The sequence below is a fragment of the Entelurus aequoreus genome, linkage group LG07 (genome assembly GCF_033978785.1).
Source record: "Entelurus aequoreus isolate RoL-2023_Sb linkage group LG07, RoL_Eaeq_v1.1, whole genome shotgun sequence".
Taxonomy (NCBI): domain Eukaryota; kingdom Metazoa; phylum Chordata; class Actinopteri; order Syngnathiformes; family Syngnathidae; genus Entelurus; species Entelurus aequoreus.
The window spans coordinates 3800995-3828829 of NC_084737.1; the positions used below are offsets into that span (position 1 = coordinate 3800995).

Genomic DNA, 27835 nt, shown 5'->3' on the forward strand with positions numbered 1-27835 from the left:
GTTTTTGGAAACTGTGGACCAAAGAGGAACAGAACCATGGAGACTGTTCTAGGGTGAAAGTGTAAAAGGCAGCATGTGTGATGGTATGGGGGTGTATTAGTGGTCAAGACATGTTCTAGGGTGAAAGTGTAAAAGGCAGCATGTGTGATGGTATGGGGGTGTATTAGTGGCCAAGACATGGGTAACTTACACATCTGTGAAGGCACCATTAATGCTGAAAGGTACATACAGCTTTTGGAGCAACATATGTTGCCATCCAAGCAATGTTGTCATGGACGCCCCTGCTTATTTCAGCAAGACAATGCCAAGCCAGGTGTTACAACAGCGTGGCTTCATAGTAAAAGAGTGTGGGTACTAGACTGGCCTGCCTGTAGTCCAGAAAGAAAGAGTTCCACTTCAAAAATTTGTCTCCTCAGTTCCCAAACCTTTACTGAGTGTTGTTAAAAGGAAAGGCCATGTAACACACTGCTAAGAATGCCTTTGTTGCAATGTGTTACATTCTAAGTTCATGATTATTTGCAACAAATAACAAAGTTTTCCAGTTCGAGCGTTAAATATCTTGTCTTTGCAGTCTATTCAATTGTATATAAGTTGAAAAGGATTTGTTGTATTCTCTTTTTATTTACCATTTACACAACCTGACAACTTCACTGCTTTTGTATATTTCTTTCTTTGTCTTACATGTTAAAATTGTGCTCTTTTTAGGGGCCGAGCACATGTTGAAAGGATTTTAACTCCATTTAATGGGTGTTTGGCAATACAAGTTGGAGGTGTGTCCCACAACTAAATAAACTCGTATCCCGAGGTGCTACCGTACTGGAAATCCGCTTGGGATTCATTCTTCGACAGTGTGACATAATTACCAAAGAAATAGGTCGAAAACTTCGATAGCCATGTTCCCGCCGGGGATTAATAAAGTATTTGTCCTTCTGATATCGACACCCGCCCCCCCTTGGGGGAAGGAAGGAAGTCAAATTTGCGTGTAGCGTTTCAGTCCCATCTCCATTGGAAGCTCTTGAGAGCCCCAACACACCAAAGTAAAACAGGGTCATTGTGGGTAATATCAGAAAAGGCTATGCATACTATAGATTTTTTTTTTTGCTGTGCTAAATCAAAACAGCAACAAGGTCATCGTTGCTCACATCCATAGAATCTAAATTACACAATAAAAGAAAAAAAAGGGTGACGTCAGTCAGTTGAAACGCGGCCACAATATGCCGTGGTACGTGGAGAAGTACTGCTTCTCGCACCAAACACTGACCCATTCCCATTCAAGTTACACCCAAAGTCAACCTTAAAGTTAAAGTTCTATTTTTACAAAATGGGGCTTCAGAAGACAAATGTTCTTGCACTCTAATAATAACTCTTTAGACATCTAAATGATCACAAGTATGCCTCGCTATCTAAAATCAACGAGTTTGTGTCAAAGTTCGGATTTGGTTGGCGTGTGAGTTTGACTATTGCTGATTCTATGAACAACTATTATTCCAATTACGTCCAGGACGTCCGGGACCAACCAAACCAAACCCAGGAGAAATTCTGTCAGATGTTTTTCAATTTTCACATTATTTCCCCAAAATAATACCTCAAAGACAACTACTAGAAGGATATATTGGACTAGTTTGGACTTTTTTTGACCAGTGATTACTTTACAACACATGGTAGGGCTGGGTGATAAACCAACATCAGTATGTATCACGACACAGACGTAATGGACAGCGGTAAAAAAATGTGTTGGATAAAATCTTTGTTCGTCAGAAGAAAGCAGAAGTAAGTTCTGCTGCGTGAACAAAGGCACTCGCTCTCTGGTGACCGAGCAAAGCAGGAAGTGATCAGTGGGAGTGACACGTTAACAGCCAATCAGGTAACAGTATCATCTATCACGTTTGGTTGCGCGTTCTTGCGGTGGATTCTCTGCATGGAGTGAGAAGACAAAGTAAAAATGAAATTGTGGATAAAACTGAAAGTCACCTAGGCAGATTTGGGGATTTTTTTTAAAAAAAGGGACCATAGTCAGACCAATGTGGTCTGTAACAGATGCAAGGCAAGGTCGCTAATACCACACCAGCTTAGCTCACCCTTTAGAGCACAGCTGTAACTTCCTGCCACTAAACCTGCAGAAAAAGTTTTTTCTCAGGTTTCTATGTTCACATTTTCACACTATTTTCTTACACTTTAATATTTCTAACATAGTCCTTATTTTTGCATCTTCATTTTAAGAGATTATTGTTAAGTGTTCAATGTGACTTTACTATTTTGTTGACTTGGTTTGTTTTTCATGCTTCATTTCCTTTCTGCCTTGATAGTTGAAGGGATTATAATCAGAGAATCCTCATTTTCCATAAATCATAAAAAATATGAATAACGATTGTACTTATATCGTGATACAGTTTTCAGCCATATCGCCCAGCCCTAATCCAAGGTATTCATCTCCTAATATACAGTATGTGAAGGACCTGAAGAAGAGGAATACAACTCTGTAAAGTAACGACAATCGTTCTACCAATGAGGGCATTTTGTACACATGATAAAAAATACGATCTTTGTTTTAGAAAATGAACTAATTTTTTTGAATACATATTAAAAAAGCAGGAATGCCAGAACAGCATTGTCCAATATCTAGGAGAGAGTAATCCACCTAGAAGGAAACGACTGTTTAAGGTGTTAAGTTAGGCTTTTTAAGGTGAGTCTCCTGATTTGCACAGTCAGCAACTAAGGTTCGTTGGGAGACATTTTGGCATAGTGGGTCTAAGTATAGAAATGAGATACTACAGCCATGTGGCTGCTGCACGCTTTCTGAAGGCCTAATGGGTTCAGGGAATAAAAAGGCACAGCGTCGCGTCAGAGAATCGAGGGACTGACATCCCATGGTATCTACTGGTATTTGGCATCATGTGGTCATGTTTTCTCTATATGACTGGCATCTACGTTGTCAAATGCCAGATTGTTTTATTTCCATCAGGAGTAGTTTATAACAGTGGTCCCCAACCACCGGTCCGTGAAGCATTTGCTACCGGGCCGCAGAGAAACGTTAAATAATTTATAAAAGGACTGCGTTTTCTCCGACTTAACTTTAGCCTGACCCACTAGACCAGGGGTGTCAAACTCCTTTTCCTTGAGGGCCACACCGTAGTCATGGCTGCCATTAGAGGGCCGCTTGTAACAGTAAATAATTCATGAATTTCCCTTTGAATTTTTATTTTTTTATTTTTTTTAAGTAAAGAGTAAAAAAAAAAATCTGTGGATTTTACCAGTTTTTTACAGAAAAAAAAGTGGCAGCTTAGTTGCCACTTTTACTGTAAAATATATGGTGTCTTTTTAAAAAATATTATTATTTTTACAACATATTACGTTATATCGTATATATACGTCAATATATACATATTATATATCGACGTCCCACTGGGGTGAGTTTTTCCTTGCCCGTATGTGGGCTCTGTACCGAGGATGTCGTTGTGGCTTGTGCAGCCCTTTGAGACACTTGTGATTTAGGGCTATATAAATAAACATTGATTGATTGATTGATATTACTGTAAATAGAAATACAGTAGCGCTGTTTCATTTTATTTTGGCAACTCAGCTGCCAGTTTTTTACCATAATAAAATGTGGTACCATAAAGTCATCAACCGTGGATTTTACAGTAAAAAAAAACAACAAGAAAACTCACAGCTCAGTTGACAGAATTTTACTGTAAAAACAGTAAAACATTGGTCATTTTTTTTCAACTTACAGTAATATGTTGTAAAAATCCCTAAATTTTACAGTAAAATCTATTGGTCATTGTTACAGTGTACAATTTGACGCAAAACTTGCTTTGAAATTATAAGTTAAGCAGATATTTAAGTACCGTATTTTTCGGACTATAAGTCGCAGTTTTTTTCATAGTTTGGCCGGGGGTGCGACTTATACTCAGGAGCGACTTATGTGTGAAATGATGAACACATTAGCGTAAAATATCAAATAATATTATTGATGTCATTGACGTAAGAGACTAGACGTATAAGATTTCATGGGATTTAGCGATTAGGAGTGACAGTAAACGTATAGCATGTTCTATATGTTATAGTTATTTGAATGACTCTTACCATAATATGTTACGTTAACATACCAGTTGGTTATTTATGCCTCATATAACGTACACTTATTCAGCCTGTTGTTCACTATTCTTTAGACATTTTAAATTGCCTTTCAAATGTCTATTCTTGCTGTTGGCTTTTAGCAAATACATTCCCCCCAAAAATTCGACTTATACTCCAGTGCGACTTATATATGTTTTTTTCCTTCTTTATTATGCATTTTCGGCGGGTGCGACTTATACTCCGAAAAATACACAAGTTGTATTTTTCATGCCCGTTATTCTTGCTGTATTTATCTGTAAAGCCGGTCCGTGAAAATAATGCCGACATTAAACCGGTCCGTGTTGCATAAAAGGTTGGGGACCACTGGTTTACAAGACTGGCTCGCCTTTAAGTCGCTAAAAAAAGGTATGTCATGCTAAAAAATGTTACTTAAGTGCATTGGTAATTAGTGATAAGTGTATCACCATGTTAGCGTGGCTCCTTGGAACTCAGTGCTTGGTCTGGAGTTCTTTTACCCAGTAACTAATGGTACAAGTATTCTTCCGGTTATCAAACCATCACATGTGATAACTGTGTCAAGTGCATGAACCGTTAATTATACATTTTAAAAAATGGTTGTAGTGAGACAAAGTTGTGCATTCAAGCTATTTTCTTTCTTTCTTTTTTTAAATAACGAGGTAATACTGATGAGGTGATTTGTTGTGTTCCAAGTTACATACTTGATGTATACGTCATAAAGATGCCATTCAACAACAACGACAACAACAAAAAAAAGGTGTGAAGAAGGCTAATCGCGGTCAACAGAACTGCTTATTGCTGAAAGGCCTGGTAGTAATGAGGTAAGGAGCTAGAAGTGCTAACAGCAGAAGTGCTGTATGCCTGAGGTAGCTGGCTGTGGTTGTGGGCCACAGGGCCCTGGGGCACGTGAGCCTGAGGAGGCTGGAAGAAGGTAAAAGGCCCTGAAGACTGGGAGGACAACCCAGTGGAGGAAGTTGGGGAGGAGGCGGTGGTGGTGGTGGCAGGAGGATAACCCATCATTAACCCTCCCATCCCCACATGAGGGCTGTAAGGCGGCAGGCTGAAAGGCAGAAAGCCCAACAGTGGGCCCAGTTCCATGTTAGTGGTGCAGGAGAGCTCAGCCGGGGAGATGGCGGGATTCCTGGGGAGCAGGTGGGGGTCACCGCCAACGCCCATCCCTTCGCCGAGCATCTCCCTCTGAGGGGAGGTGGACGTAGAGGTAGAAGAGTTGAGATGGGGAGGAGGGGCGCTCTGCAGATCCAGCAGGAAACTGTCCACGTCCGTGCGGGGATACGAGGTAGATCCTTGTTGGTACCGAGACATGTTGCCGTACGACTGCTGCTGCGGCGCCGCCAGGGGCTGCAGGTGGTGGTGGTGGTTGTGAGTCGACGGAGGAGGCATGTGGCGACCCATGCTGGAGGACAGCGAGACCTGCATGAGGCCGTGCGGGTGACTCATCCCGGGGACAGGGTTAGCAATGGGGTAGGAGTTGAACATATCCCGGGTGAAGGTCTCCACCGGTTCCTTGGAGGAGGACGAGCCCCTGTCAGAGGATAGAGGGCTGGCCTCCTTTGCGGGACACGGCGTGCTTGCGGTGGACGTCGCCACAGGAGTGCTGGGCGTAACCAGCGGTATCAATCCCGTGTCATGCGCGTGGCTCTTCTTCAAGTGACGGGTCAAGTGGTCTCTGCGGCCAAAGCGCTGCGCACAGCGGGGACACAGGAAGTCGCGGCGTCCCGTGTGCACCACAGCGTGGCGACGTACGTCCTTGCGGGTGTAAAAGCGCCGGTCGCATCGCTCGCAGGAATATTTCCTCTCTCTCACAGACACGACGGTGTTGTTGTTGCCCTCAGCTGTGGGCGGTCTGTCAGTGTGGCCGCCGCCCAGGTGCTCCAGCAGGGACGGCGCGCCGTCCGAGCAGGCCGGGCCGGTTCCGGCGTTGGCGTGAGCTTCCACCAGGTGCCGCCTGTAACCCAGCTGGGTGTTGTACTGCTTCCCGCACTCCTGGCAGTGGAAGACGACGCTATCCTGCAGCGGACCCTTCAGCTGGTCCTGCTGGTGGAACATGGTCCCACGGGGGTAGTGCTGGTGCAAGACAATGGAGCTGAGTAGGAGGCGACACAAGCAACACTCATGAGGATTCTACATCGGCTTCAGCTCTGCGCCTTAGGGCTCTTTTAGTTTTCTCGCGATGACACTAAGTGCAGTTTGTCCACTGCTTGACGGTCCCTTGCGGCAATGACGTGTGGTCTGTCCTGCCTTGGTGGGACAGGCCTGTGTCCAGCGTTTGGTTTCAGCGACAGCACCTGCCATAGCAACCCCAAGAGGGCTGCGGTAAAGAGGGCGTTTGGATCTTGCGGTTTTCTGTCTCAGTCCTCTAGTGTTCAGCAGCACGGCACACCCGTCACGGCGGAATTGGGGAGGAAGCTCAACATCCTAAAAGGATCTGAAACATGAAGCAAAAAAACATAGCATCATAAGCAAACGACGTGCCGGGGTCAGACAATAGGAAAATTGCGCCTTGATTACAGGGTTTCCCCTACATATAATCGATTGCCGCCACGGAAAAATAAAAACCACCGTACCTTAAAAGGGAACTGTACTTTTTTTGTAATTTTGCCGATCGTTCACAATCATTATGAGAGACAATAAGACAAAAGTCGGGTTTTTTTGCATTCTAACAAGGGTTGCAATATTCCAGAATCATTCAAAGTTGGAAACTTTTCATGGGAATTAATGGGAATAAACATTGAATGCAACAAGATCTTGCAGCATGACTACTAGCTAAAACAACCTGAATTAACCTCTTAAAGGCCTACTGAAAGCCACTACTAGCGACTACGCAGTCTGATAGTTTATATATCAATGATGAAATCTTAACATTATAACACATGCCAATACGGCCGGGTTAACTTATAAAGTGACATTTTAAATTTGCCGCTAAACTTCCGGTTCGAAACGCCTCTGCGGATGACGTATGCGCGTGACGTAGCCCGGGGAACACGGGTATGCCTTCCACATTGAAGCCAATACGAAAAAGCTCTGTTTTCATTTCATAATTCCACAGTATTCTGGACATCTGTGTTCGTGAATCTGTTTCAATCATGTTCATTGCATTATGGAGAAGGAAACTGAGCAAGCAAAGAAGAAAGTTGTCGGTGCGAAATGGACGTATTTTTCGAACGTAGTCAGCAACAACAGTACACAGCCGGCGCTTCTTTGTTTACATTCCCGAAAGATGCAGTCAAGATGGAAGAACTCGGATAACAGAGACTCTAACCAGGAGGACTTTTGACTTCGTTACACAGACGCCTGTAGAGAACTGGGACAACACAGACTCTTACCAGGATTACTTTGATTTGGATGACAAAGACGCAGACTTCCTACCGTGAGTATGCAGCTTTGGCTTCTAAACATTTGATCGCTTGACCGTACGTGCGCGTCACGTACGTAACTTTGTTTAAATATATAAGCTTTATGAACCTTGGGTTAGGTGAACGGTCTTTTGGGCTGAGTGATTGTGTGTGTTGATCAGGTGTTTGAATTGTATTGGCGTGTTCTATGGAGCTAGGAGCTAGCAGAGGAGCTAGGAGCTAGCGTAACAAACACGCAGGTGTTTTTATGCAGGATTAATTTGTGGCATATTAAATATAAGCCTGGTTGTGTTGTGGCTAATAGAGTATATATATGTCTTGTGTTTATTTACTGTTGTAGTCATTCCCAGCTGAATATCAGGTCACCCCCGGCTCTCACAGCATCTTCCCTATCTGAATAGCTTCAACTCCCCACTAGTCCTTCACTTGCACTTTACTCATCCACAAATCTTTCATTCTCGCTCAAATTAATGGGGAAATTGTCGCTTTCTCGTTCCGAATCTCTCTCACTTCATGCGGCCATCATTGTAAACAATAGGGAACTTTGCGTATATGTTCAACTGACTACGTCACGCTACTTCCGGTAGGGGCAAGCCTTTTTTTTATCAGATACCAAAAGTTGCAATCTTTATCGTCGTTGTTCTATACTAAATCCTTTCAGCAAAAATATGGCAATATCGCGAAATGATCAAGTATGACACATAGAATGGATCTGCTATCCCTGTTTAAATAAAAAAAAATCATTTCAGTAGGCCTTTAAGGCCCAAGCTTTTTTTATTTCTCTTTGCTATTTGGGCTTATTGAACCCTAATTAGAAAAAAAACTAAGAATCATCTTTTGATATGATGTACTTATTAGTCCATAAGTAACAAATGTGTACTTCATGTTTAGTGACATGCTAATTCTTATTTATACATTTTTTTTTCCAAATTCCATTGTATGTTATACTCTTCTGACACCACCAGATGGCAGTATAAGTGTCCACATAAGCGGCCATAAGACCCCAATTCAGTAGTGTACACAATTTTGGAAATAAGAGCTAAAAGGTGCTGTCCACGCATGTGGCCACTAAGCCTTTAGAGGTTTTTAATGCAAATTCAGTAGAATTTCAACCCTGCACTGTGCATTCCTCCATCACATGCACAGATAATTCCCAGCATGCTACACACTACAGAAGGGCTATTGAGGCCACACTAGTATTTGAGCACAAGGACTTAAGGGTTTCCCACATATTCATTTATTTGTGGCGGCCCGCCACGAAAGAATTACGTCCGCCACAAATAAAAAAATAATAAAACAATTTTTTTTTTTTTTTTATTTATTTTTGTCCTGTCCAGCTTCTCAGGCAAATCATATAGTTGATGTAGATGCCCATATCGGCTGTTCACATTTACTTTACAAAAGAGAAGTGTAGGATACTTCTCTTGTTGCCTTATTTGTATTTGACTTTATTAAATGTATTTATATTAGAAACACAACATGTGTATATAACAAAGGGTGCAAAGTCTGCAGGCAGTAGGAAACACATGGTTAAGTGTAGGGAGTAAAACTGATGGCAGTCTAAAGTTCAAGATTTTTGGAGCTCTTTGTTCAGTGGATCAGATGTTTGATGAAGCTCTGTGTCTATCTACCACCACTACTGTTTTATGTTTATTTGTTACTGACTGTGGCAGGACACCTGTTTCACTTTATGTTGCTGGTAAATAATATGCTTGTAGTAGTAGGTTAAAGTTAAATTATTTAGTATGCACTAATTAAAGGGGCAGAGCTTTAAGAGACATTTTAGCTTTTATATTTTATAAGATATATTTTTTGTAAGAACCACAATTAATAAATATATTTCTGTGAATAACTTATTGTTCAAATCTGTATATAAATATGTACATAAAGTGTTGTATTTATATTGTAAAATGGATGGATGGATGGACGTTTAAAACAAAACTGTTATTATTAATTAGTAAGTATACATTTTTTGAGCCTTTTTAGAGAAAATCTAATCATTGTAGTAAATTATGCAAATTACTCAATGATGTCATGGTGACCACGCTCATAGCCACAGGTATCTTGGCAGTTTATGGGAAACACTGGACTTCATCCAGTCAGGTAAGTTTTGATGATATTACTGGGGTAAATATATTTGATCTGATTGTGTGGAGACATTTCAGGAAAGGCGGTGTACATTTTCAAATAGTGCGCAAAGAGCTACGTCAGGTATGCCACAAAGATGCAGCAGCATATAGACAAGTGCCCAATAATATATCATTATTGTAATTCCCCATTCATTCACACATATTCCCATTCAATCCCATGGACTTTGAATAATCAAAAAATTGTCAATATTTCCAAACTTCCCGAGTTTAACTTCCCGTGGTAAATTTCCGGAAAGTTTCCAGAAATTTTCTGGAAAGTTTCCACTCCTTTGAAACTCTAATTCTAACATCTAAAAATTGGCTCGTTTTTGTTGGCTAGCAATGCAGCTAATGTGAGTATCTAATTCTACCTCTAATTGGCTTTAAAAATGCATTCAAAAACCGACAACAATGCTTCATTTATGTTCCGTAATCTGTATAGTAACCAAGCTGTCGCAACATTGTTATTGTAAGAGTGAACACTGAAAACTGTTTATGTAGCATAGTAACACATGCTTCGGTATTCGCTGTAAAAGCTAACTACGGAAAGAGATAAACTAGCTTCTACGACGACATGAAACACGTTTGAGTTTGTAATGCACAACACAATGCGATAAGACACCAATCTGTACGGAGTGAAAAACATCATATTACAGTATCTGTAAAGTAATATTTCACGTTTTGTTTGTACACAGCTAGCCAGACAGCTATGCAGGCTGTCATGATACACGCATGACATGCTGTGTGTATCATGATCTATATGAAGCGTGACTCACTCGATGGACAGTTGTGCGTTAGATCCATTGGACGGGGATTTTTTTTTTTTTTAATTCGGTTTATCTGGGCAAGCACTCCATTTATATCAAAATGGCATGGCTTCAAAGTATACATTTTGCAGCTTCCGTCTGCTCCAATGTCTCACTCCTCCTTTTTGCTGGCTTCTAGAAGCAGCAGTTCATCCACAGTATATTCAGCGGCAAAAAGGTAAGGTTGTTAATCCTCATCTGTACAAAAATAGTCGTCTTTGTTGTTGGTTACCATATCCGCCATGATTAGAAGACACACAGGGCTTTGTTTCCGGAAGTATGACACACAGTTGTTGCCAGAAGTCGGACGTGCGTTGCTATGGAAACGGAAATCAATGCCCTGAAAAAAAATTCAAACTATGATTAAAATGATCAAAACACGGAAAACATTTTGTACATTTTGTTTTTGAACATTGAACAATATTGTTACTACATTATATATATATTCATACGTGTGTATGTAAAACGTTTTGAAGTCGTTTTAGAGAGCTTTGAAGGCTACAACAGTAACTCCCATTAGCTGCATCTTCCAAGCGTTTTTATAGTCTTTAAAATCCTCCCCAAAAAAGACACGTGTGTTCTTGTCTCTCATAATGATTGCGAATGATAGACAAAATTCCCAAAAAAGTGCAATTTCCCTTTAAAGTACCTGTATAATGGAAAACCAAGTTGATTTTATACGCTGAATTGGGTTTTATTGTGTCTGTAAAACCAGTGTTTCTTAACCATAGAGCCCGTTGTTGGGCCGCCAAAAAATATCTGTTCCTCATGTGTGATCCGAACAGGCCACAGCGGTACACAGGTGTAACACACGTTTCCACCACTTACGGCAGTAATGACAATATCATACAAACAGAAGAAGTCTGGAGCTAAAGTCATAGAGAAGTTTCTCAAGTGCAAAAATGATGACTAAAGTGGTGAAGCTGTATTTTTATTTGCACTTAAATTGTATTGCAAGTTTATTTAAGAAATATATATTATCATTATTTATCACTAATTGAGTTAGAATGTATTTATATTAACACTGTGCAATTGTATATAAATGTATCTTACATCAGTTTATTTTTGTAATCAGCCTGACCAAAGGCTGATTAACCAATTGTTAATCTTTGTGATTAACAATTGGTTTCATATCAGTTGATAAAGTTGATCCTGTTCAACTCCAAGTAGGTTAAATATAATTATTGAATACAATTAAAACCAAAAGTAAGATTACCAAATCAGTGTTGTTATTTAAGTGGGCCTCGGGTTCCTCTGTGGTGAAAAAGTTGGGCCCCGAAGTCAAAAAGGTTAAGAACCCTTGTCTTAAACTACATCCAATTGTATTTCCAATTCGCTAAGTATGTAATAATACAGTCTAAACGTCACAAAATGCCACCATTACAGACGGCACCGATATGGCGGTGACGTTCCTTATCCTAGCACTAAATATACGCAGGGCTTCTAATTTTGCCGGTCACTGCCGCACGGCTGTTCAGACTAGCTCAAATATGCTTGTGATGGACAGGAAGTCATGTACAAACAACATAAATTATCGCTTTTACTTTCAAAATAAAATAGTTTTCAGGGCGGATCGTATTTTACACTTTGAAATAACTAATGGGTGGACAGACATGAAGTAAACATATCAAAATTTAAAGAAGCATACAAAGGCAAAAACCTGGGCAGCCTTATGGGGTCCTGTGTAAAATATAGGGTTGCAAAATTCCGGGAATATTCAAAGTTGGAAACTTTCCATGGGAATTAACGGGAATATATGGGAATTAACGGGAAATTAATGGGAATAAACATTGAATGCAACATTCTAGATCTTGCAGCATGATTATTAGCTAAAACAACCTGATTTAATGCAATTTAGTTGAATTTCAACCCTGCACTGTGCATTCCTCCATCACATGTGCAGTGCATTCTTCCATCACATGCACATATAATTCCCAGCATGCAACACACTACAGCAGGGCTATTGAGGCCACACTAGTATTTGACTTCATCCAGTCAGGTAAGTGTTGATGGGGTAAATATATTTGATCTATGGTATTTAAGTGTAATAGAGGTGTAATTGCTTGTTACTGTATGACTGTAGACTACTCCAGCAGACTAGCTGTTCCTGTACTTGTTCAATGATTTTGGGGCCAATATCTCTAGCTAGCTAGGTTTATGTACCACCACAGTCTCATAAGGAACCCAAAATATTTCTCCGTTAGCCGTGATGCTAATTTTCTCTGTTAAATCCCATTCATTTATGCTAACAACGTTAGCGATCCGAATGTACCTTTTTTGTGATGTGTAAAGTTCAACTAAATGAAAAGGTGTAGTTTCCTCTGCCTTCTGTTCTGCTAGCCATTCTGTTGTCATACAAGAATGTAGCTTATAGTTTGATTTAGCATGTTCATTTATTCATCTAGCCTATTTCTATTCATTTGTCCATATTTTTAAAGACTACTCCAATGGTTTAGCTGACTATGTATAACTGTGTGTGGCATCGCATTAGTGTTTTACAAGCTTCTCAACTTATTCTACACAATAAAATGGACGGTGTCCAACTTTGAATAATCAAAAAATGGTCAAAATTTCCAACCTTCCCGAGCTTAACTTCCCATTGTAAATTGCCGGAAACTTTCCAACCCTATTTGTGACATCACTAGTCATAAAATGTATTTTACATTACCTAAATAAAACAACAAAAAAATAAAATTTTGAAATTACTAATTTTAAGTCCTAGAACAGGGGTGTCAAATGTATGGCCCGCAGCCCGCAAAATGAGTCTGCAGAGTATAAAAAGTAGCTGCAATTTTTTAATGAACGAAAATGCTGTTCTAAATGTGTCCACTGGATGTCGCAATACCAATTCCTGTGTAACCCACGTCACACAAGACAGTGTTTAAAGATGACATGTCAGCTGACTTTAAGTGCCTTCTGGATTGGCTGCTGCTACTCCAATCAGCGCAGGTGCAAGCAATCAGCAGTTTCTTGTTGTGGCTGACAGCAGATGGTGGCAGACTAATGCTGTAGTGACGCACAATACCTTCTTTGATTGTAAATTATCCACTCAATAGATTTAAAAAAATGAAACTGTAAGATGCAAAGACTTCAATACAACCATCATCTTTGTAGTTAGAATTCCGCACAGCGCTCGCAATTTTTTTTACGGCATGTAGTGCACCCTGAACGCCATTGTAAAAATGTGTGTTTCTACATTTGTTGTTTGTTCTATTTTATTTTGTGCTTAAATCTACCATGTTCACATTGGTTACACTTGTAGTTGTGTTACTTTAATTCCGCTATTATGGTGTCATTTTGAAAACTGTTTTGATTATATTACAATTGCAATATTTGAGTCATACTAAATGAATGTGTTGTGGCAGTTGCAGGTGTCACCAATGCAGCAGTTTGAGGAAACACTCGGTTGCTTTTCCAAAACATTTTTAATGGTAACCTGCCCACATGAGAATGCTAAACAGGAAGTGCTTTAAGTTTAATGGCTTTGTAAATACACTGAGACAAAGTCTGAGTTCATGGTGTTCTTCACGGTGTTTTGAAACTGCACCAATTTTTTCTTCAGAATTTTCAACTAACTTGGAAGTATTTTGCCAAGTACACACACACACACACACACACACACACACACACACACACACACACACACACACACACACACACACACACACACACACACACACACACACACACACAAGTACAACCCATTTACCATTTATCCATCTGGATTCATGAATTTAATTCTAAACATTTCTTCACAAAAAAAGAAATCTTTAACATCAATATTTTAGAACATGTCCACAAAAAAATCTAGCTGTCAACACTGAATATTGCATTGTTACATTTCTTTTCACAGTTCTTTTTGACAGACCTTGGCCACTGGCGGTGATATCCATTAAAAGCCTACTGAAACCCACTACTACCGACCACGCAGTCTGATAGTTTATATATCAGTGAGGTCCCGTTGCTAAGTTAGCTTCAATGGCGTCGTTAGCAACAGCATTGTTAAGCTTCAACAGGCTGGAAAGCATTAACCGTGTATTTACATGTCCTTTGTTTAATAGTATTGTTGATTTTCTGTCTATCTTTCCAGTCAGGGGTTTATTTATGTTGTTTCTATCTGCATTTGAGCCCGATGCTTTCACGTTAGCTCCGTAGCTAAAGTGTTTTGCAGATGTATTGTCGTGGAGATAAAAGTCACTGTGAATGTCCATTTCGCGTTCTCGACTCTCATTTTCAAGAGGATATAGAATCCGAGGTGGTTTGAAATACAAATCTGTGATCCACAATAGAAAAAGGAGAGAGTGTGGAATCCAATGAACCAGCTTGTACCTATGTTACGGTCAGAGCGAAAAAAGATACGTCCTGCACTGCACTCTAGTCCTTCACTCTCACGTTCCTCATCCACGAATCTTTCATCCTGGCTCAAATTAATGGGGTAATCGTCGCTTTCTCGGTCCGAATCTCTCTCGCTGCATTGTAAACAATAGGGAAATGTGAGGAGCCCTTCCTCCTGTGACGTCACGCTACTTCCGGTACAGGCAAGGCTTTTTTTTATCAGAGACCAAAAGTTGCGAACTTTATCATCGTTGTTCTCTACTAAATCCTTTTAGCAAAAATATGGCAATATCGCGAAATGATCAAGTATGACACATAGAATGGATCTGCTATTCCCGTTTAAATAAAAAAAAATCATTTCAGTAGGCCTTTAATTCTAAACATTTCTTCACAAAAAAAGAAATCTTTAACATCAATATTTATGGGACATGTCCACAAAAAAATCTAGCTGTCAACACTGAATATTGCATTGTTGCATTTCTTTTCAGTTCTTTTTGACAGACATTTAAAAAAAATCTCACGTACCCCTTGGCATACCTTCAAGTACCTCCATTTGGGAACCACCGGCGGTGATATCCATTGAGTAAGACTACGTATTATGTTGAAGGGGGCAGGAAAATAGAAGATTTTTCTTCATCCTGCTCCTTCTCAGGCATTGGTGTGTAAATGTATAATTGAATAATTGAGGTATAATTGTCTATCGTTCAAAGATGCACATCATTTCATTTCATTTGATTTATCTCCTTCATTGATGTGCATCTTTGATAGACAATTTTACCACAATTATTCAGTTATACATGTACACACCAATGCCTGAGAAGGAGCAGGATGAAGAAAAATATTATATTTTCCTGCCCCCCTTCAACATAATGCGTAATCTTACTTAATTGTATATAAACCGACAATTACATCCAAATATAACAAAAACAAACAAATAAAAAATACACAAGTGCAAAACTTCATGAAGTACAAACCGAACAAAAAAACTAAATAAGTAATATACACCTCATGGGATGATGCAAAACAAATACAAAACCAGGCAAAAATAAGTAAAATAATAAATATCAATGAAGGAGACAAATAAAAATGAAATGAACACTGATGATGACCGAGAAGACAGCGCCATCTTGTGGGGCCTCGCGTCACGACGACGGCATGACCCAAGTTTCCTCCATTAAAAGCACTTTTAGTGTTTCAAACTACATGTAAACATTTTTGGGTGGTGTGCTAGAAATAAAGAGACATTATTAAAAGCGGGCGAGTGCGTAACTGAAGTGGAAGTCCGAAGTTGTAACGACCGTGAGGACCAAGGTGAGGACCGGGGCGAAGTGTGTCTGCTAGCCCGACTCGCAGAGGTGGAATTCGGCGGCGGATCGGAGTTTTGCTCGCCTGGTCATCTCAAATCCATCGCATCGGTTTTCACACAACACCACGATAATCGCGAGTGCCGATGGAGGACACACGTTATGAGGGTGAAGGAAACACAAATAGATGAAGGATTGACTAAAGTTTGTGCGGCTGCGGCTAACTCTTCTCATTACTTTAGCAAACTGGCTACAAAAAAAAAAAAGTCCCGCCAGCGTCGACACGTGACGAGCGGGATGTTTCTTACCGCCTGCCGCACCGCCGACGTCGTCCTCCACTCGCCACCCGCTCTCCACGTGGACATTTTGTCCAGATGAAGCTTTTTAAACGATGTTTATGAGAGTCTGGGCCTGAGCTGCTGGCGCCGCACTACAAGCCGGGCATTCTGGGAGCGTGACGTCACGCCACGGCCTCCGCGCCTGCACCGCCAGTGGGGACTCGGGGGGAGCGTGACGTGACGTCACGTGACGACTACACTCTCGCCTCGACCAGACCTTCAATCTGTGCATTCGTTTGCTAAAATGTTGCCAAAAAAACTCTGCTGACGTATGCAGTAACATATTGTGTCATTTATACACCTATTATTGTGTCCACATTATGAGGGACAAACTGTAAAAATGGATTATTCATCTACTTGTTCATTTACTGTTAATATCTGCTTATTTTCTCTTTTAACATGTTCTATCTACACTTCTGTTCAAATGTAATAATCACTTATTCTTCTCTTCTTTGATACTTGACATTAGTCAAAAAACTCTGCTGACGTATGCAGTAACATATTGTGTCATTTATACACCTATTATTTTGTACACATTATGAGGGACAAACTGTAAAAATGGATTGGACCCCGACTTAAACAAGTTGAAAAACTTATTCGGGTGTTACCATTTAGTGGTCAATTGTACGGAATATGTACTTCACTGCATTGGCGTTGTAGGCCTATTTTAGGGGGGCTCAAGCCCCCCTAAATAATTTGGTGTTAAATAAATAAATAAACATTTTTTATTATTATTATTTTTTACAAATACATGCCGACATATTCATTATAAAGTGGCCCGAATATGAGTTTAAATAAATAATCATATAACCTGTCATTATTCACTCTGTTTCCCCTCACTTCATAGCGTAAGGTAGAGAGCCCCTTTAGTGCGTCGCTATCCAATCCATTCCACTTGTTCATGTAGAAAATGCCCACATCACTCAAAATCCAGTCCGCATTCTCTCTGTGACCTTGCTTGCGGTCCTTGGACTTGTTCATATAGAAAATGCCCACATCACTCAAAATCCAGTCGGCATTCTCTCTGTGACCTTGCTTGCGGTCCTTGGACTTGTTCATATAGAAAATGCCCACATCACTCAAAATCCAGTCCGCATTCTCTCTGTGACCTTGCTTGCGGTCCTTGGACTTGTTCATATAGAAAATGCCCACATCACTCAAAATCCAGTCCGCATTTTCTCTGCGACCTTGCTTGCGGTCCTTGGACTTGTTCATATAGAAAATGCCCACATCACTCAAAATCCAGTCCGCATTCTCTCTGTGACCTTGCTTGCGGTCCTTGGACTTGTTCATATAGAAAATGCCCACATCACTCAAAATCCAGTCCGCATTTTCTCTGCGACCTTGCCTGCGGTCCTTGGACTTGTTCATATAGAAAATGCCCACATCACTCAAAATCCAGTCCGCATTTTCTCTGCGACCTTGCTTGCGGTCCTTGGACTTGTTCATATAGAAAATGCCCACATCACTCAAAATCCAGTCCGCATTCTCTCTGTGACCTTGCTTGCGGTCCTTGGACTTGTTCATATAGAAAATGCCCACATCACTCAAAATCCAGTCCGCATTTTCTCTGCGACCTTGCTTGCGGTCCTGCGGGTGTACGAAGCACATTAGCACACAGCACTGCAGAACAAGAACCTTGTGTCTGCAATTGTAAATAATTTAGTTTTGAAGTTTTGTGTTTCTTGTAGAATCTATATAAAGTAATATACATTAGCCTATTGTTAAAATAATGAAAAAACATAATTAAATATATTTGTTTTATTGTATTGTTACATTAATAGCTGTTGTATTATTATAGGATGGCTTGTTAAACATTTCATAGGATTTTCAGAGGGTGGAAAAACCAAGACATTTAATATAAAATGTAAAATGAATAAATACATAAAAAGATTTTTTTTAAAAAGGTTAAAAGCCATCGTCCCATTTCATTTCGTCCCGTGCATTTTTTTTTATCGTCCCCGGGACGACAGGACTACATTAATCTCAAGCCCTGGAAGTTACATTTTATTGTTTGCATTATTTGTTTCAGCATTGCACTTTGAAGATGGTATATACAGTATATATAAAAGTTTCTCATTTCTTTTCAGACTTCCATATATATTCAATTTCCTTAATGGCTTGCCATAATATATATATGTATATATATTATATATAAGCCAAATTATCCCGATCCAGATATTACTTTAATTCAAGTAATTAAGTAATATTTCCAGGGCTTGAATTTACAACCATTTTAGTCACATATGTGCCCAAAATGTAATCTGTGCAACTTCAAAATATTTGGGAACAAACAATGATTGTATTGTGAGCTAAAGTGGTGGCATTAGCCTCTATGTTGTGAAGTAATAACATAGAAGCTAATGCCATGACTTTCATTGTGTTTCAGTGTATCTTGAAGGATCATGCAAGTCATTGTTTCTTGTTGATGCTGTAAACAAAATGTCACTGTTTGTTGTTGTACTGAACACAGATTGAAAATAAACCCACTGAAATAATAATAATAACAATGATTAATTTCTAAGTCTTTGTTAGCCGTTTGTGAAGTTTTGTGCTCGTGCGCTACGTTCGCTCGCATTCTGTGCATCTCCTGGGGGCTAAGCCCCCCCGTCCTTAAAAGCTAGTGACGCCCCTGCTTCACTGTGCAACCTACTAATAAAAGCCTCAATCAATCAATCAAAGTTTTGGATGATACTCCACATTTAGGTATGGATGTGATACCAAGTAGTTACAGGATCATACATTGGTCATATTCAAAGTCCTCATGTGTCCAGGGACATATTTACTGACTTTATAAACTTAATATGAATTAAAAAAAGGAGAAAAGATTTTGTGATATGAAAAAAATATTGATGTAATCATAGTAGTATCGACTAGATACGCTCCTATACTTGGTATCATTACAGTGGATGTCAGGCAGGGCAGTAGGTGTATTTAAAAAAAAAAAAAAAAAAAATTTTTTTTATTTTTTTTTTACATAAATTAATACAATCATGTGTGCTTACGGACTGTATCCCTGCAGACTGTATTGATCTATATTGATATATAATGTATATATTGTGTTTTTTATGTTGATTTCATTAAAAAAAAAAAAAAAATAATTAATTTCTTGTGCGGCCCGGTGCCAATCGGTACCAATCGGTCCGCGGACCGGTACCGGGCCACGGCCCGGTGGTTGGGGACCACTGAAGTAGTGGACATAGAAAGAGAGAGAGAGAGAGAGAGAGAGAGAGAGAGAGAGAGAGAGAGAGAGAGAGAGAGAGAGAGAGAAATCAGAAGGCATAAGAAAAGAGAAAAAGTATCTGCATTTGATTGTTTACATTTGATTATTAGCAATCCGGGGAGGGTGCTAGTTTAGGGTTGTAACTGCCTGGAGGTGAACTTTTATTGCGGTTTTGAAGGAGGATAGAGATGCCCTTTCTTTTATACCTGTTGGGAGCGCATTCCACATTGATGTGGCATAGAAAGAGAATGAGTTAAGACCTTTGTTAGTTCGGAATCTGGGTTTAACGTGGTTAGTGGAGCTCCCCCTGGTGTTGTGGTTATGGTGGTCATTTACGTTAAGGAAGTAGTTTGACATGTACTTCGGTATCAGGGAGGTGTAGTGGATTTTATAGACTAGGCTCAGTGCAAGTTGTTTAACTCTGTCCTCCACCTTGAGCCAGCCCACTTTAGAGAAGTGGGTAGGAGTGAGGTGGGATCTGGGGTGGAGGTCTAGAAGTAACCTGACTAGCTTGTTCTGAGATGTTTGGAGTTTAGATTTGAGGGTTTTGGAGGTGCTAGGGTACCATACAACCCTAATTTAAACAAAATGCTTTTTGACGACGTCTAATCAATATTGGTCTCGGACTTCTCACGTTGATTTGACCATTGAATTTTGGTCATAGTTCAACCAATATTCTACCACACAAATACAATGTTGAAACAATATGCCTTTTGACTAGGATGTCAGGTTCGAACGCTGATCTGGCCGTTGAATTTTGGTCTTTTCCCAACCAGCAACATTGTCCCAATTTACAAATACAACTATTTGGCAACGTTGTTTCAATGTCAGTGTTAAGGGACTAATCAAATTTGTTTCTATATCTTGGTGCCTGCTAGAAAAGCATGTTCCCCGGGGTCACACACGCCCCCCCAAAGGAGCCCCGCCCCACTTTTTAGAATATATATTTATAATATAGGCCCTGCCATGAGGTGGCGACTTGTCCAGGGTGTACCCCGCCTTCCGCCCGATTGTAGCTGAGATAGGCTTCAGCGCCCCTGAAGTGAATAAGCGGTAGAAAATGGATGGCTGGATGGATTTATAATATATCAGTATGTATCATATACTGTACATATATTATGTAAATATTACGTATATATGTTATATTTTATATTGCTTTTAGTCTATTTTATACCTGCATTGTCCTTTCCATCATTTGTAAGTGAGCTACTGTGTGGAAAAATGTCCCTTGTTGATCATTAAAGTTTGTCTAAGTCTCAAATTGTCATGATCTGTGGTCTGGATCATGTTTTTTGTTATTTTCTGTTTAAGACTCCATAGTTCCTGTTTGCGCTCCCTTGTTTGGCTTCCATGACTACTCGTTCATTTCACCTGCCGCATGCACGCACCTGTTCTAATCAGGAGATTACTCAAATCTAAACTCCAAACATCTCAGAACAAGCTAGTCAGATTACTTCTAGACCTCCACCCCAGATCCCACCTCACTCCTACCCACTTCTCTAAAGTGGGCTGGCTCAAGGTGGAGGACAGAGTTAAACAACTTGCACTGAGCCTAGTCTATAAAATCCACTACACCTCCCTGATACCGAAGTACATGTCAAACTACTTCCTTAACGTAAATGACCGCCATAACCACAACACCAGGGGGAGCTCCACTAACCACGTTAAACCCAGATTCCGAACTAACAAAGGTCTTAACTCATTCTCTTTCTATGCCACATTAATGTGTAACTCATTCTCTTTCTATGCCACATCAATGTGGAATGCACTCCCAACATGTATAAAAAAAAGGCATCTCTATCCTCCTTCAAAACCGCAATAAAAGTTCACCTCCAGGCAGCTACAACCCTAAACTAACACCCTCCCCGGATTGCTAATAATCAAATGTAAACAATCAAATGCAGATACTTTTTCCTATGCCTTCTGATCTCTCTCTCTCTCTCTCTCTCTCTCTCTCTCTCTCTCTCTCTCGCTCTCTCTCTCTCTCTCTATGTCCACTACTTGCTGTCCATATCCTACCCCCCACCCCCTCCACACCCCTGATTGTAAATAATGTAAATAATTCAATGTGATTATCTTGTGTGATGACTGTATTATGATGATAGTATATATGATAGTATATATCTGTATCATGAATCAATTTAAGTGGACCCCGACTTAAACAAGTTGAAAAACGTATTGGGGTGCTACCATTTAGTGGTCAATTGTACGGAATATGTACTTCACTGTGCAACCTACTAATAAAAGTCTCAATCAATCAATCAATAAGAACCCCGTTCCATGAAGCTCTCTGCGTACTGTACGTGGGCTAATTGGAAGGTGACATGAAGTTTGGAGCTCTGTAGCAAGTGACTGTGCAGAAAGTCTTTGCACTATGCTGACCTCTCTGCCAGTTTACCTGGCCTACCACTTGGTGGCTGAGTTGCTGTTGTTCCCAAACTCTTCACTTTTCTTATAATAAAGTTGACTTTGGAATATTTAGGAGCGAGGAAATTTCACGACTGGATTTGTTTGCACAGGTGGCATCCTATGACAGTTCCATGCTGGAAATCACTGAAAGCGGCCCATTCTTTCACACATGTTTGTAGAAAAAGTCTCCATGCCTAAGTGCTTGATTTGATACACCAGGCCAAGTGATTAGGACACCTGATTCTCATCATTTGGATGGCTGGCCAAATACTTTTGGCAATATAGTGTATATATAAATATTGTTGTGGGTTGACTCCGCCGTTGGGGTATTCTTTCGTGAGATATGGCGTCAGGGGATAAGCTGGGTCACCCAAAAGAAAAACAGGGACAGGTTTGGGACACGAGGGGGTGGTTCCATCTTTCAGTTGCACGCTAATGGCGGAGTTAGCGAAGATGCGGGCATCACGCACGCTGCCTGGCCATTTCACAGTCACATCCATAAAGCAATATTTGTATCACATTTACGGGAGGATGGGACCAAGTTTTTCGGTAAGTACAATCACAGCTGACCTGGACATTGGAAAGTTCTCTTGCTGTCTGAGAAGTGTTGTATCCCAAATAGCTGCAATGGCTTTTTCTTAAGGTATTCATGAGTGGTTTCCACAAGCGTCTGTACATGTAGAAGAAGGACAAATGTCTGGATGACTCGCCTCCATCTTTTTAGCTCCGGTTGTTATGAAGCTGGCTGCGGCGCATTCTTTCTGGCGTCATTTCCTGTGTGGGGCGCGGTCTTTCTGGCGTCACTTCCTCTCCGAACTTAGTTGGTAAACGATCAATGAGTCCACACAAAGCTAAGTGCCGGAGATTCAAGAAATACACGGCGGACTTACCCGTGTAAAAATTTGTCCGAGGAGGGCAACCTTAAACGCTGGTTTGGTGTGGCTGAAACGGGGCTTAGGCTAAATAATTACTCGTTTAAGGGGTTAAACGACTTAGTGTAGACAGCTTTGTGCCAGCTTTTTCGAAACATGTTTTAGGCATCAAATTCCAAATGAGCGAGTATTTGCAAAAAAGTTAAAACTCTACTATGCAAAGCCAAAGCCATTTATCAACAACACCCAGAAACGCTGCCGGCTTCGCCCTTGTGACAACTTTATTGCAATGTGTTGCTGCTGTTAAATTCTAAGATCATGATTATTTGCAAAAAAAAAGAAGTTTCTCAGTATGAACATGAAATATCTTGTCTTTGCAGTCTATCCAATTAGACTTAGACTTAGACTTAGACAAACTTTAATGATCCACAAGGGAAATTATTCAACACAGTAGCTCAAATTGAATATAAGTTGAAAAGGATTTGCAAATCATTGTATTCTCTTTTTATTTACCATTTACACAACGTGACAACTTCACTGCTTTTGGGGTTGAGCTTTTGGATCTGCATAAATCCCGCAATTTCCAAATCAAACCCTGGAGGCTATTTATAAAACAATCTTGCCTTCCTACATACTTCCAGGGAACACATTTGCCCAATTGGTGACGTTTTTGCAATTGTTGACGTCAGCGGATTATCCACATATGGTAGAGAGGTTGATAAGATCCTTCTTTTTATCAATACTCTTGTTGTGGGGCAGACTGGCTTGTACATGCACATGAATTCTCCGCCCTTGCCATTTGTAATACAAAGTAGCGTGTAGTTTGAACTTAATCTGTCAGTAGACTTGCCAAAAACTACAAATACGTGGGTAAGACCGCCCACAAAACAACGCATCCTGAAGAGAGAGTCAGAAAGCGGCTTGAAAAGAGTCTGTAAAACATCATCTGTGCTACATTTTGACCAACGAACAACCATTACATTTATATAGACCAGTGCTTCTTAGCCATAGGGCAGGGGCCCATTGTTGGGCCATGAGCGCCTCCAGCAGGGCTGCCAAAAGTAACAGTTTCTCAGCTTCGGTACTCAGTTGTAATACACTTTCCTACCACTTGGACCCAGCAGGGCTGCCAAAAGTAACAGTTTCTCAGCTTCGGTACTCAGTTGTAATACACTTTCCTACCACTTGGACCCAGCAGGGCTGCCAAAAGTAACAGTTTCTCAGCTTCGGTACTCAGTTGTAATACACTTTCCTACCACTTGGAGTAGTAATGATGACAACAAACAGAAGAATGTCCGGAGCTAAAGTCATGGAGACGTTTCTTAAGCGCAAAAATTATGACTAAAGTGGTGAAGCTGTATTTTCATTTGCACTTAAATTTTATTGACAGTTTATTTAAGAAACAATTGTACTATCATTATTCATTATAGTTTTCTTCAGTTATAATTGATCTATTTTAGCACTGCATACATGTGTGTGGCATGGCGTAGTGGGTAGAGCACCCGTGTCAGAAACCCGAGGGTTGCAGGTTCGCTCCCCGCCTCTTACCATGCCGTTGTGTCCTTGGGCAGGACACTTCACCCTTGCCCCCGGTGCCACTCACACCGGTGAATGAATGTTGAATGAATGATAGGTGGTGGTCGGAGGGGCCGTAGGCGCAAATTGGCAGCCACGCTTCCGTCAGTCTACCCCAGGGCAGCTGTGGCTACGAAAGTAGCTTACCACCACCAGGTGTGAATAAATGATGGGTTTTTAACATGTAAAGCGACTTTGGGTACTTAGAAAAGCGCTATATAAATCCCAGGTATTATTATTATTATTATTATGTGTGTACATTTAGTTTTTATCATTTTTTATGAGTGATTAGCATTTATTTTCATAATTAGCCTGACCTGAGCCTTGATAATGATCTTTGTGATTAAGACATGATTTGACAAGGTTTGTCCTGTTAAACTGTAAGTAGGTTAGCTATGATTCAAATCAAGATTCACTGTTAATATTTCAGCGGGGCCCCAGGGCCCTCTGTAGTGGAAAAGTTGGGCCGGTGGTCAAAAAGGTTAAGGACCCCTGATGTAGACCACATGGAAGCGTTTTTTTAAAGGCCTACTGAAATGAATTTTTTTTATTTAAACGGGAATAGCAGATCTATTCTATGTGTCATACTTGATCATTTTGCGATATTGCCATATTTTTGCTGAAAGGATTTAGTAGAGAACAACGTCGATAAAGTTCGCAACTTTTGGTCTCTGATAAAAAAAAAACCTTGCCCCTACCGGAAGTAGCGTGACGTTGTCAGTTGTTCACTCCCTCATATTTTCCTATTGTTTTCAACGCAGCTAGAGCGATTCGGACCATTACCCCATTAATTTGAGCGAGGATGAAAGATTCGTGGACGAGGAACGTGAGAGTGACGGACTAGAATGCAGTGAAATACATATTTATTTTTGCTCTGACCGTAACTTAGGTACAAGCTGGCTCATTGGATTCCACACTCTCCTTTTTCTATTGTGGATCACGGATTTGTATTTTAAACCACCTGGGATACTATATCCTCTTGAAAATGAGAGTCGAGAACGCGAAATGGACATTCAGTGCCTTTTATCTCCACGACAATACATCGGCGAAACGCTTTAGCTACGAGCTAACGTGATAGCATCGTACTTTAACTGCATATAGAAAGAAAAAAAATAAACCCCTGACTGGAAGGATAGATAGAAAATCAACAATACTATTAAACCGTGGACATGTAAATACACGGTTAATGCTTTCCAGGCTGGCGAAGGTTAACAATGCTGTGCTAACGACGCCATTGAAGCCTACTTAGCAACCGGACCGCACAGAGCTATGCTAAAAACATTAGCTCTCCACCTACGCCAGCCAGCCCTCATCTGCTCATCAACACCCGTGCTCACCTGCGTTCCAGCGATCGGCGGAAGGACGAAGGACTTCACCCGATGCGTTTGGCGGCCCGGAGACGTAGGAAGTCAAGGTGAGGTCACCGGCTAGCGCGTCTGCTCTCCAACAAAGTCCTCCTGGTTGTGTTGCTGTAGTCCGCTGCTAATACACCGATCCCACCTACAACTGTCTTCTTTGCAGCCTTCATTGTTCATTAAACAAATTGCAAAAGATGTCCAGAATACTGTGGAATTATGAAATGAAAACAGAGCTTTTTGTATAGGATTCTACAGGGTACCATAACTTCCGTGTAACTGACTACGTCACACGCATACGTCATCATACCGCGACGTTTCAGCCGGATATTTCCCGGGAAATGTAAAATGTCACTTTATAAGTTAACCTGGCCGTATTGGCATGTGTTGCAATGTTAAGATTTCATCATTCATATATAAACTATCAGACTGCGTGGTCGCTAGTAGTGGCTTTCAGTAGGCCTTTAAATGTAGAAAAAAATCTTAACATGACCCTTTTAATGTTTGATTAGCAAGAATAATGATGTCACACTCACATTAAAGACATGACATTGTCCAAAGTCACGGTGTATAACAAAGATTGTATTGGTGACACGCTAACCAACATAAGCAGTTAGCACAATCGGTAGGTAGTTACTCTGTTGATAATTTAGGAAATAGTTGGGTTTTTTTTAGAATTTCTACACAAAAGAACATTTATAACAGTTAAACGGACACATTTTTTTTCATTTATTATTATTCATGATATGAATGTATTGTTATTTCATTGATATTTGATTAGCATTTATTTTCATAATTAGCCTGACCTAAGCCTTGATAATGATCTTTGCGATTACCACATGATTTCACATCATTTGACAAGGTTTGTCCTGTTAAACTGTAAGTAGCTTAGCTATGATTCAAATCAAGAGTAAGAGTACTAATTCCCTGTTAGTAATTCAGCAGGGGCCCCAGGCCCGTCTGTAGTGGAAAAGTTGGGCCGGTGGACCACAAGGAAGCATTTTAAAATGTAGGAAAAAAATCATAAGGTGACCCCTTTAATGTTTGATTAGCAAGAATAATGATGTCACACTCACATTAAAGTCACGGTGTATAACAAATATTGTATTGGTGACACGCTAACCAACATAAGCAGTTAGCACAATCAGTAGGTAGTTACTCTGTTGATAATTTAGGAAATAGTTTTTTAGAATTTCTACACAAAAAAACCCCATTGTTTTCATTTATTATTATTCATGATATGAATGTATTGTTATTTCAGTGACATTTGCAAAGAATGTAGGTTTCTTGCAGGCTAGATGCAAGGTGCTATAAAGGGTTTGTTTTGTTGCAGTGCTGTGGCGCGGCCGACCTTTGACCTGCCAGTGTTGTCCTCCTCGGCTTATTCTGCTGCAGCGCTCCTGCCTCCTGCCTCCTGCCTTCTTCCTCCTGCCTTCTTCCACACTTCGCCCTGCCTGCCGTCCGCCACACGTGTGCTGCGCCTGCCTAGGGAAAGGGAGCGACTGTTGACACGTTATAGGCCACAGTAGGCGTCGTCAGAGGCGGCGTAGATTGGAAGAAAGAAACCAAAAAGAGGCACTCGCCCGTTGTAGCGCTAGCCTCGTTAGCAGCTAACCAGCTAGCCGCGTTAGCTAACTCCGGGCGCTCTGCAGGCTAGGCCAGTGCGGAGGAAATGAAGGACAAACAAAAGAGAAAGAAGGAGCGGACCTGGGCTGAAGCGGCTCGAATGGTAAACGCCTCATTTTGTCTCTTTTTACTCGACTTGTGTCGATAATCGTTTGGAAACGACGGCGCCGCATTTGTTTTTGTCCCATTTCCGTCCACCCAAGCTAGACGTAGCATTAGCATTAGCATTGCTAACGTCTACCGCTTTTTTTGGTGAAAACACCAAACTGTGCACCTCTCTACATTTGTGCTTTTGCAATAAATGCCTGTCAAAAAGGGGGGTTTAGCCAACACGGCATGCTAACCCTAGCTAGCACGCTAGCATGTGTGTTTTGATCTCTTTGTTTGCTAG

General features: G+C 40.6%; 2 protein-coding genes across 3 annotated transcripts in view; one reads left to right on the top strand and one right to left on the bottom strand.

Annotated features, from left to right (window-relative positions):
* Positions 1 to 3447: 3447 nt before the first annotated feature.
* LOC133653280 (zinc finger protein PLAGL2-like) lies at positions 3448 to 27324 on the bottom strand. Of its 2 annotated transcripts, none has more exons than XM_062052386.1 (2): positions 27170 to 27324; positions 3448 to 6544 (listed from the first exon to the last, which is right to left on the bottom strand). In XM_062052386.1, the coding sequence occupies exon 2, from the start codon at positions 6163 to 6165 to the stop codon at positions 4891 to 4893; it is 1275 nt and encodes a 424-aa protein (XP_061908370.1). In that variant the 5' UTR covers positions 6166 to 6544; positions 27170 to 27324; the 3' UTR covers positions 3448 to 4890. The 2 variants fall into 2 exon arrangements, with proteins under 2 accessions (XP_061908370.1, XP_061908369.1); XM_062052385.1 differs by lacking the exon at positions 27170 to 27324 and adding an exon at positions 16355 to 16493.
* asxl1 (ASXL transcriptional regulator 1) overlaps positions 27153 to 27835 on the top strand; it is a 29650-nt gene continuing 28967 nt past the window's right edge. Inside the window, exon 1 of the mRNA XM_062052387.1 lies at positions 27153 to 27547. Coding sequence (XP_061908371.1) covers positions 27491 to 27547 — 57 coding nt within the window. The 5' untranslated portion in view covers positions 27153 to 27490. The remainder of the gene's footprint in view (positions 27548 to 27835) is intronic.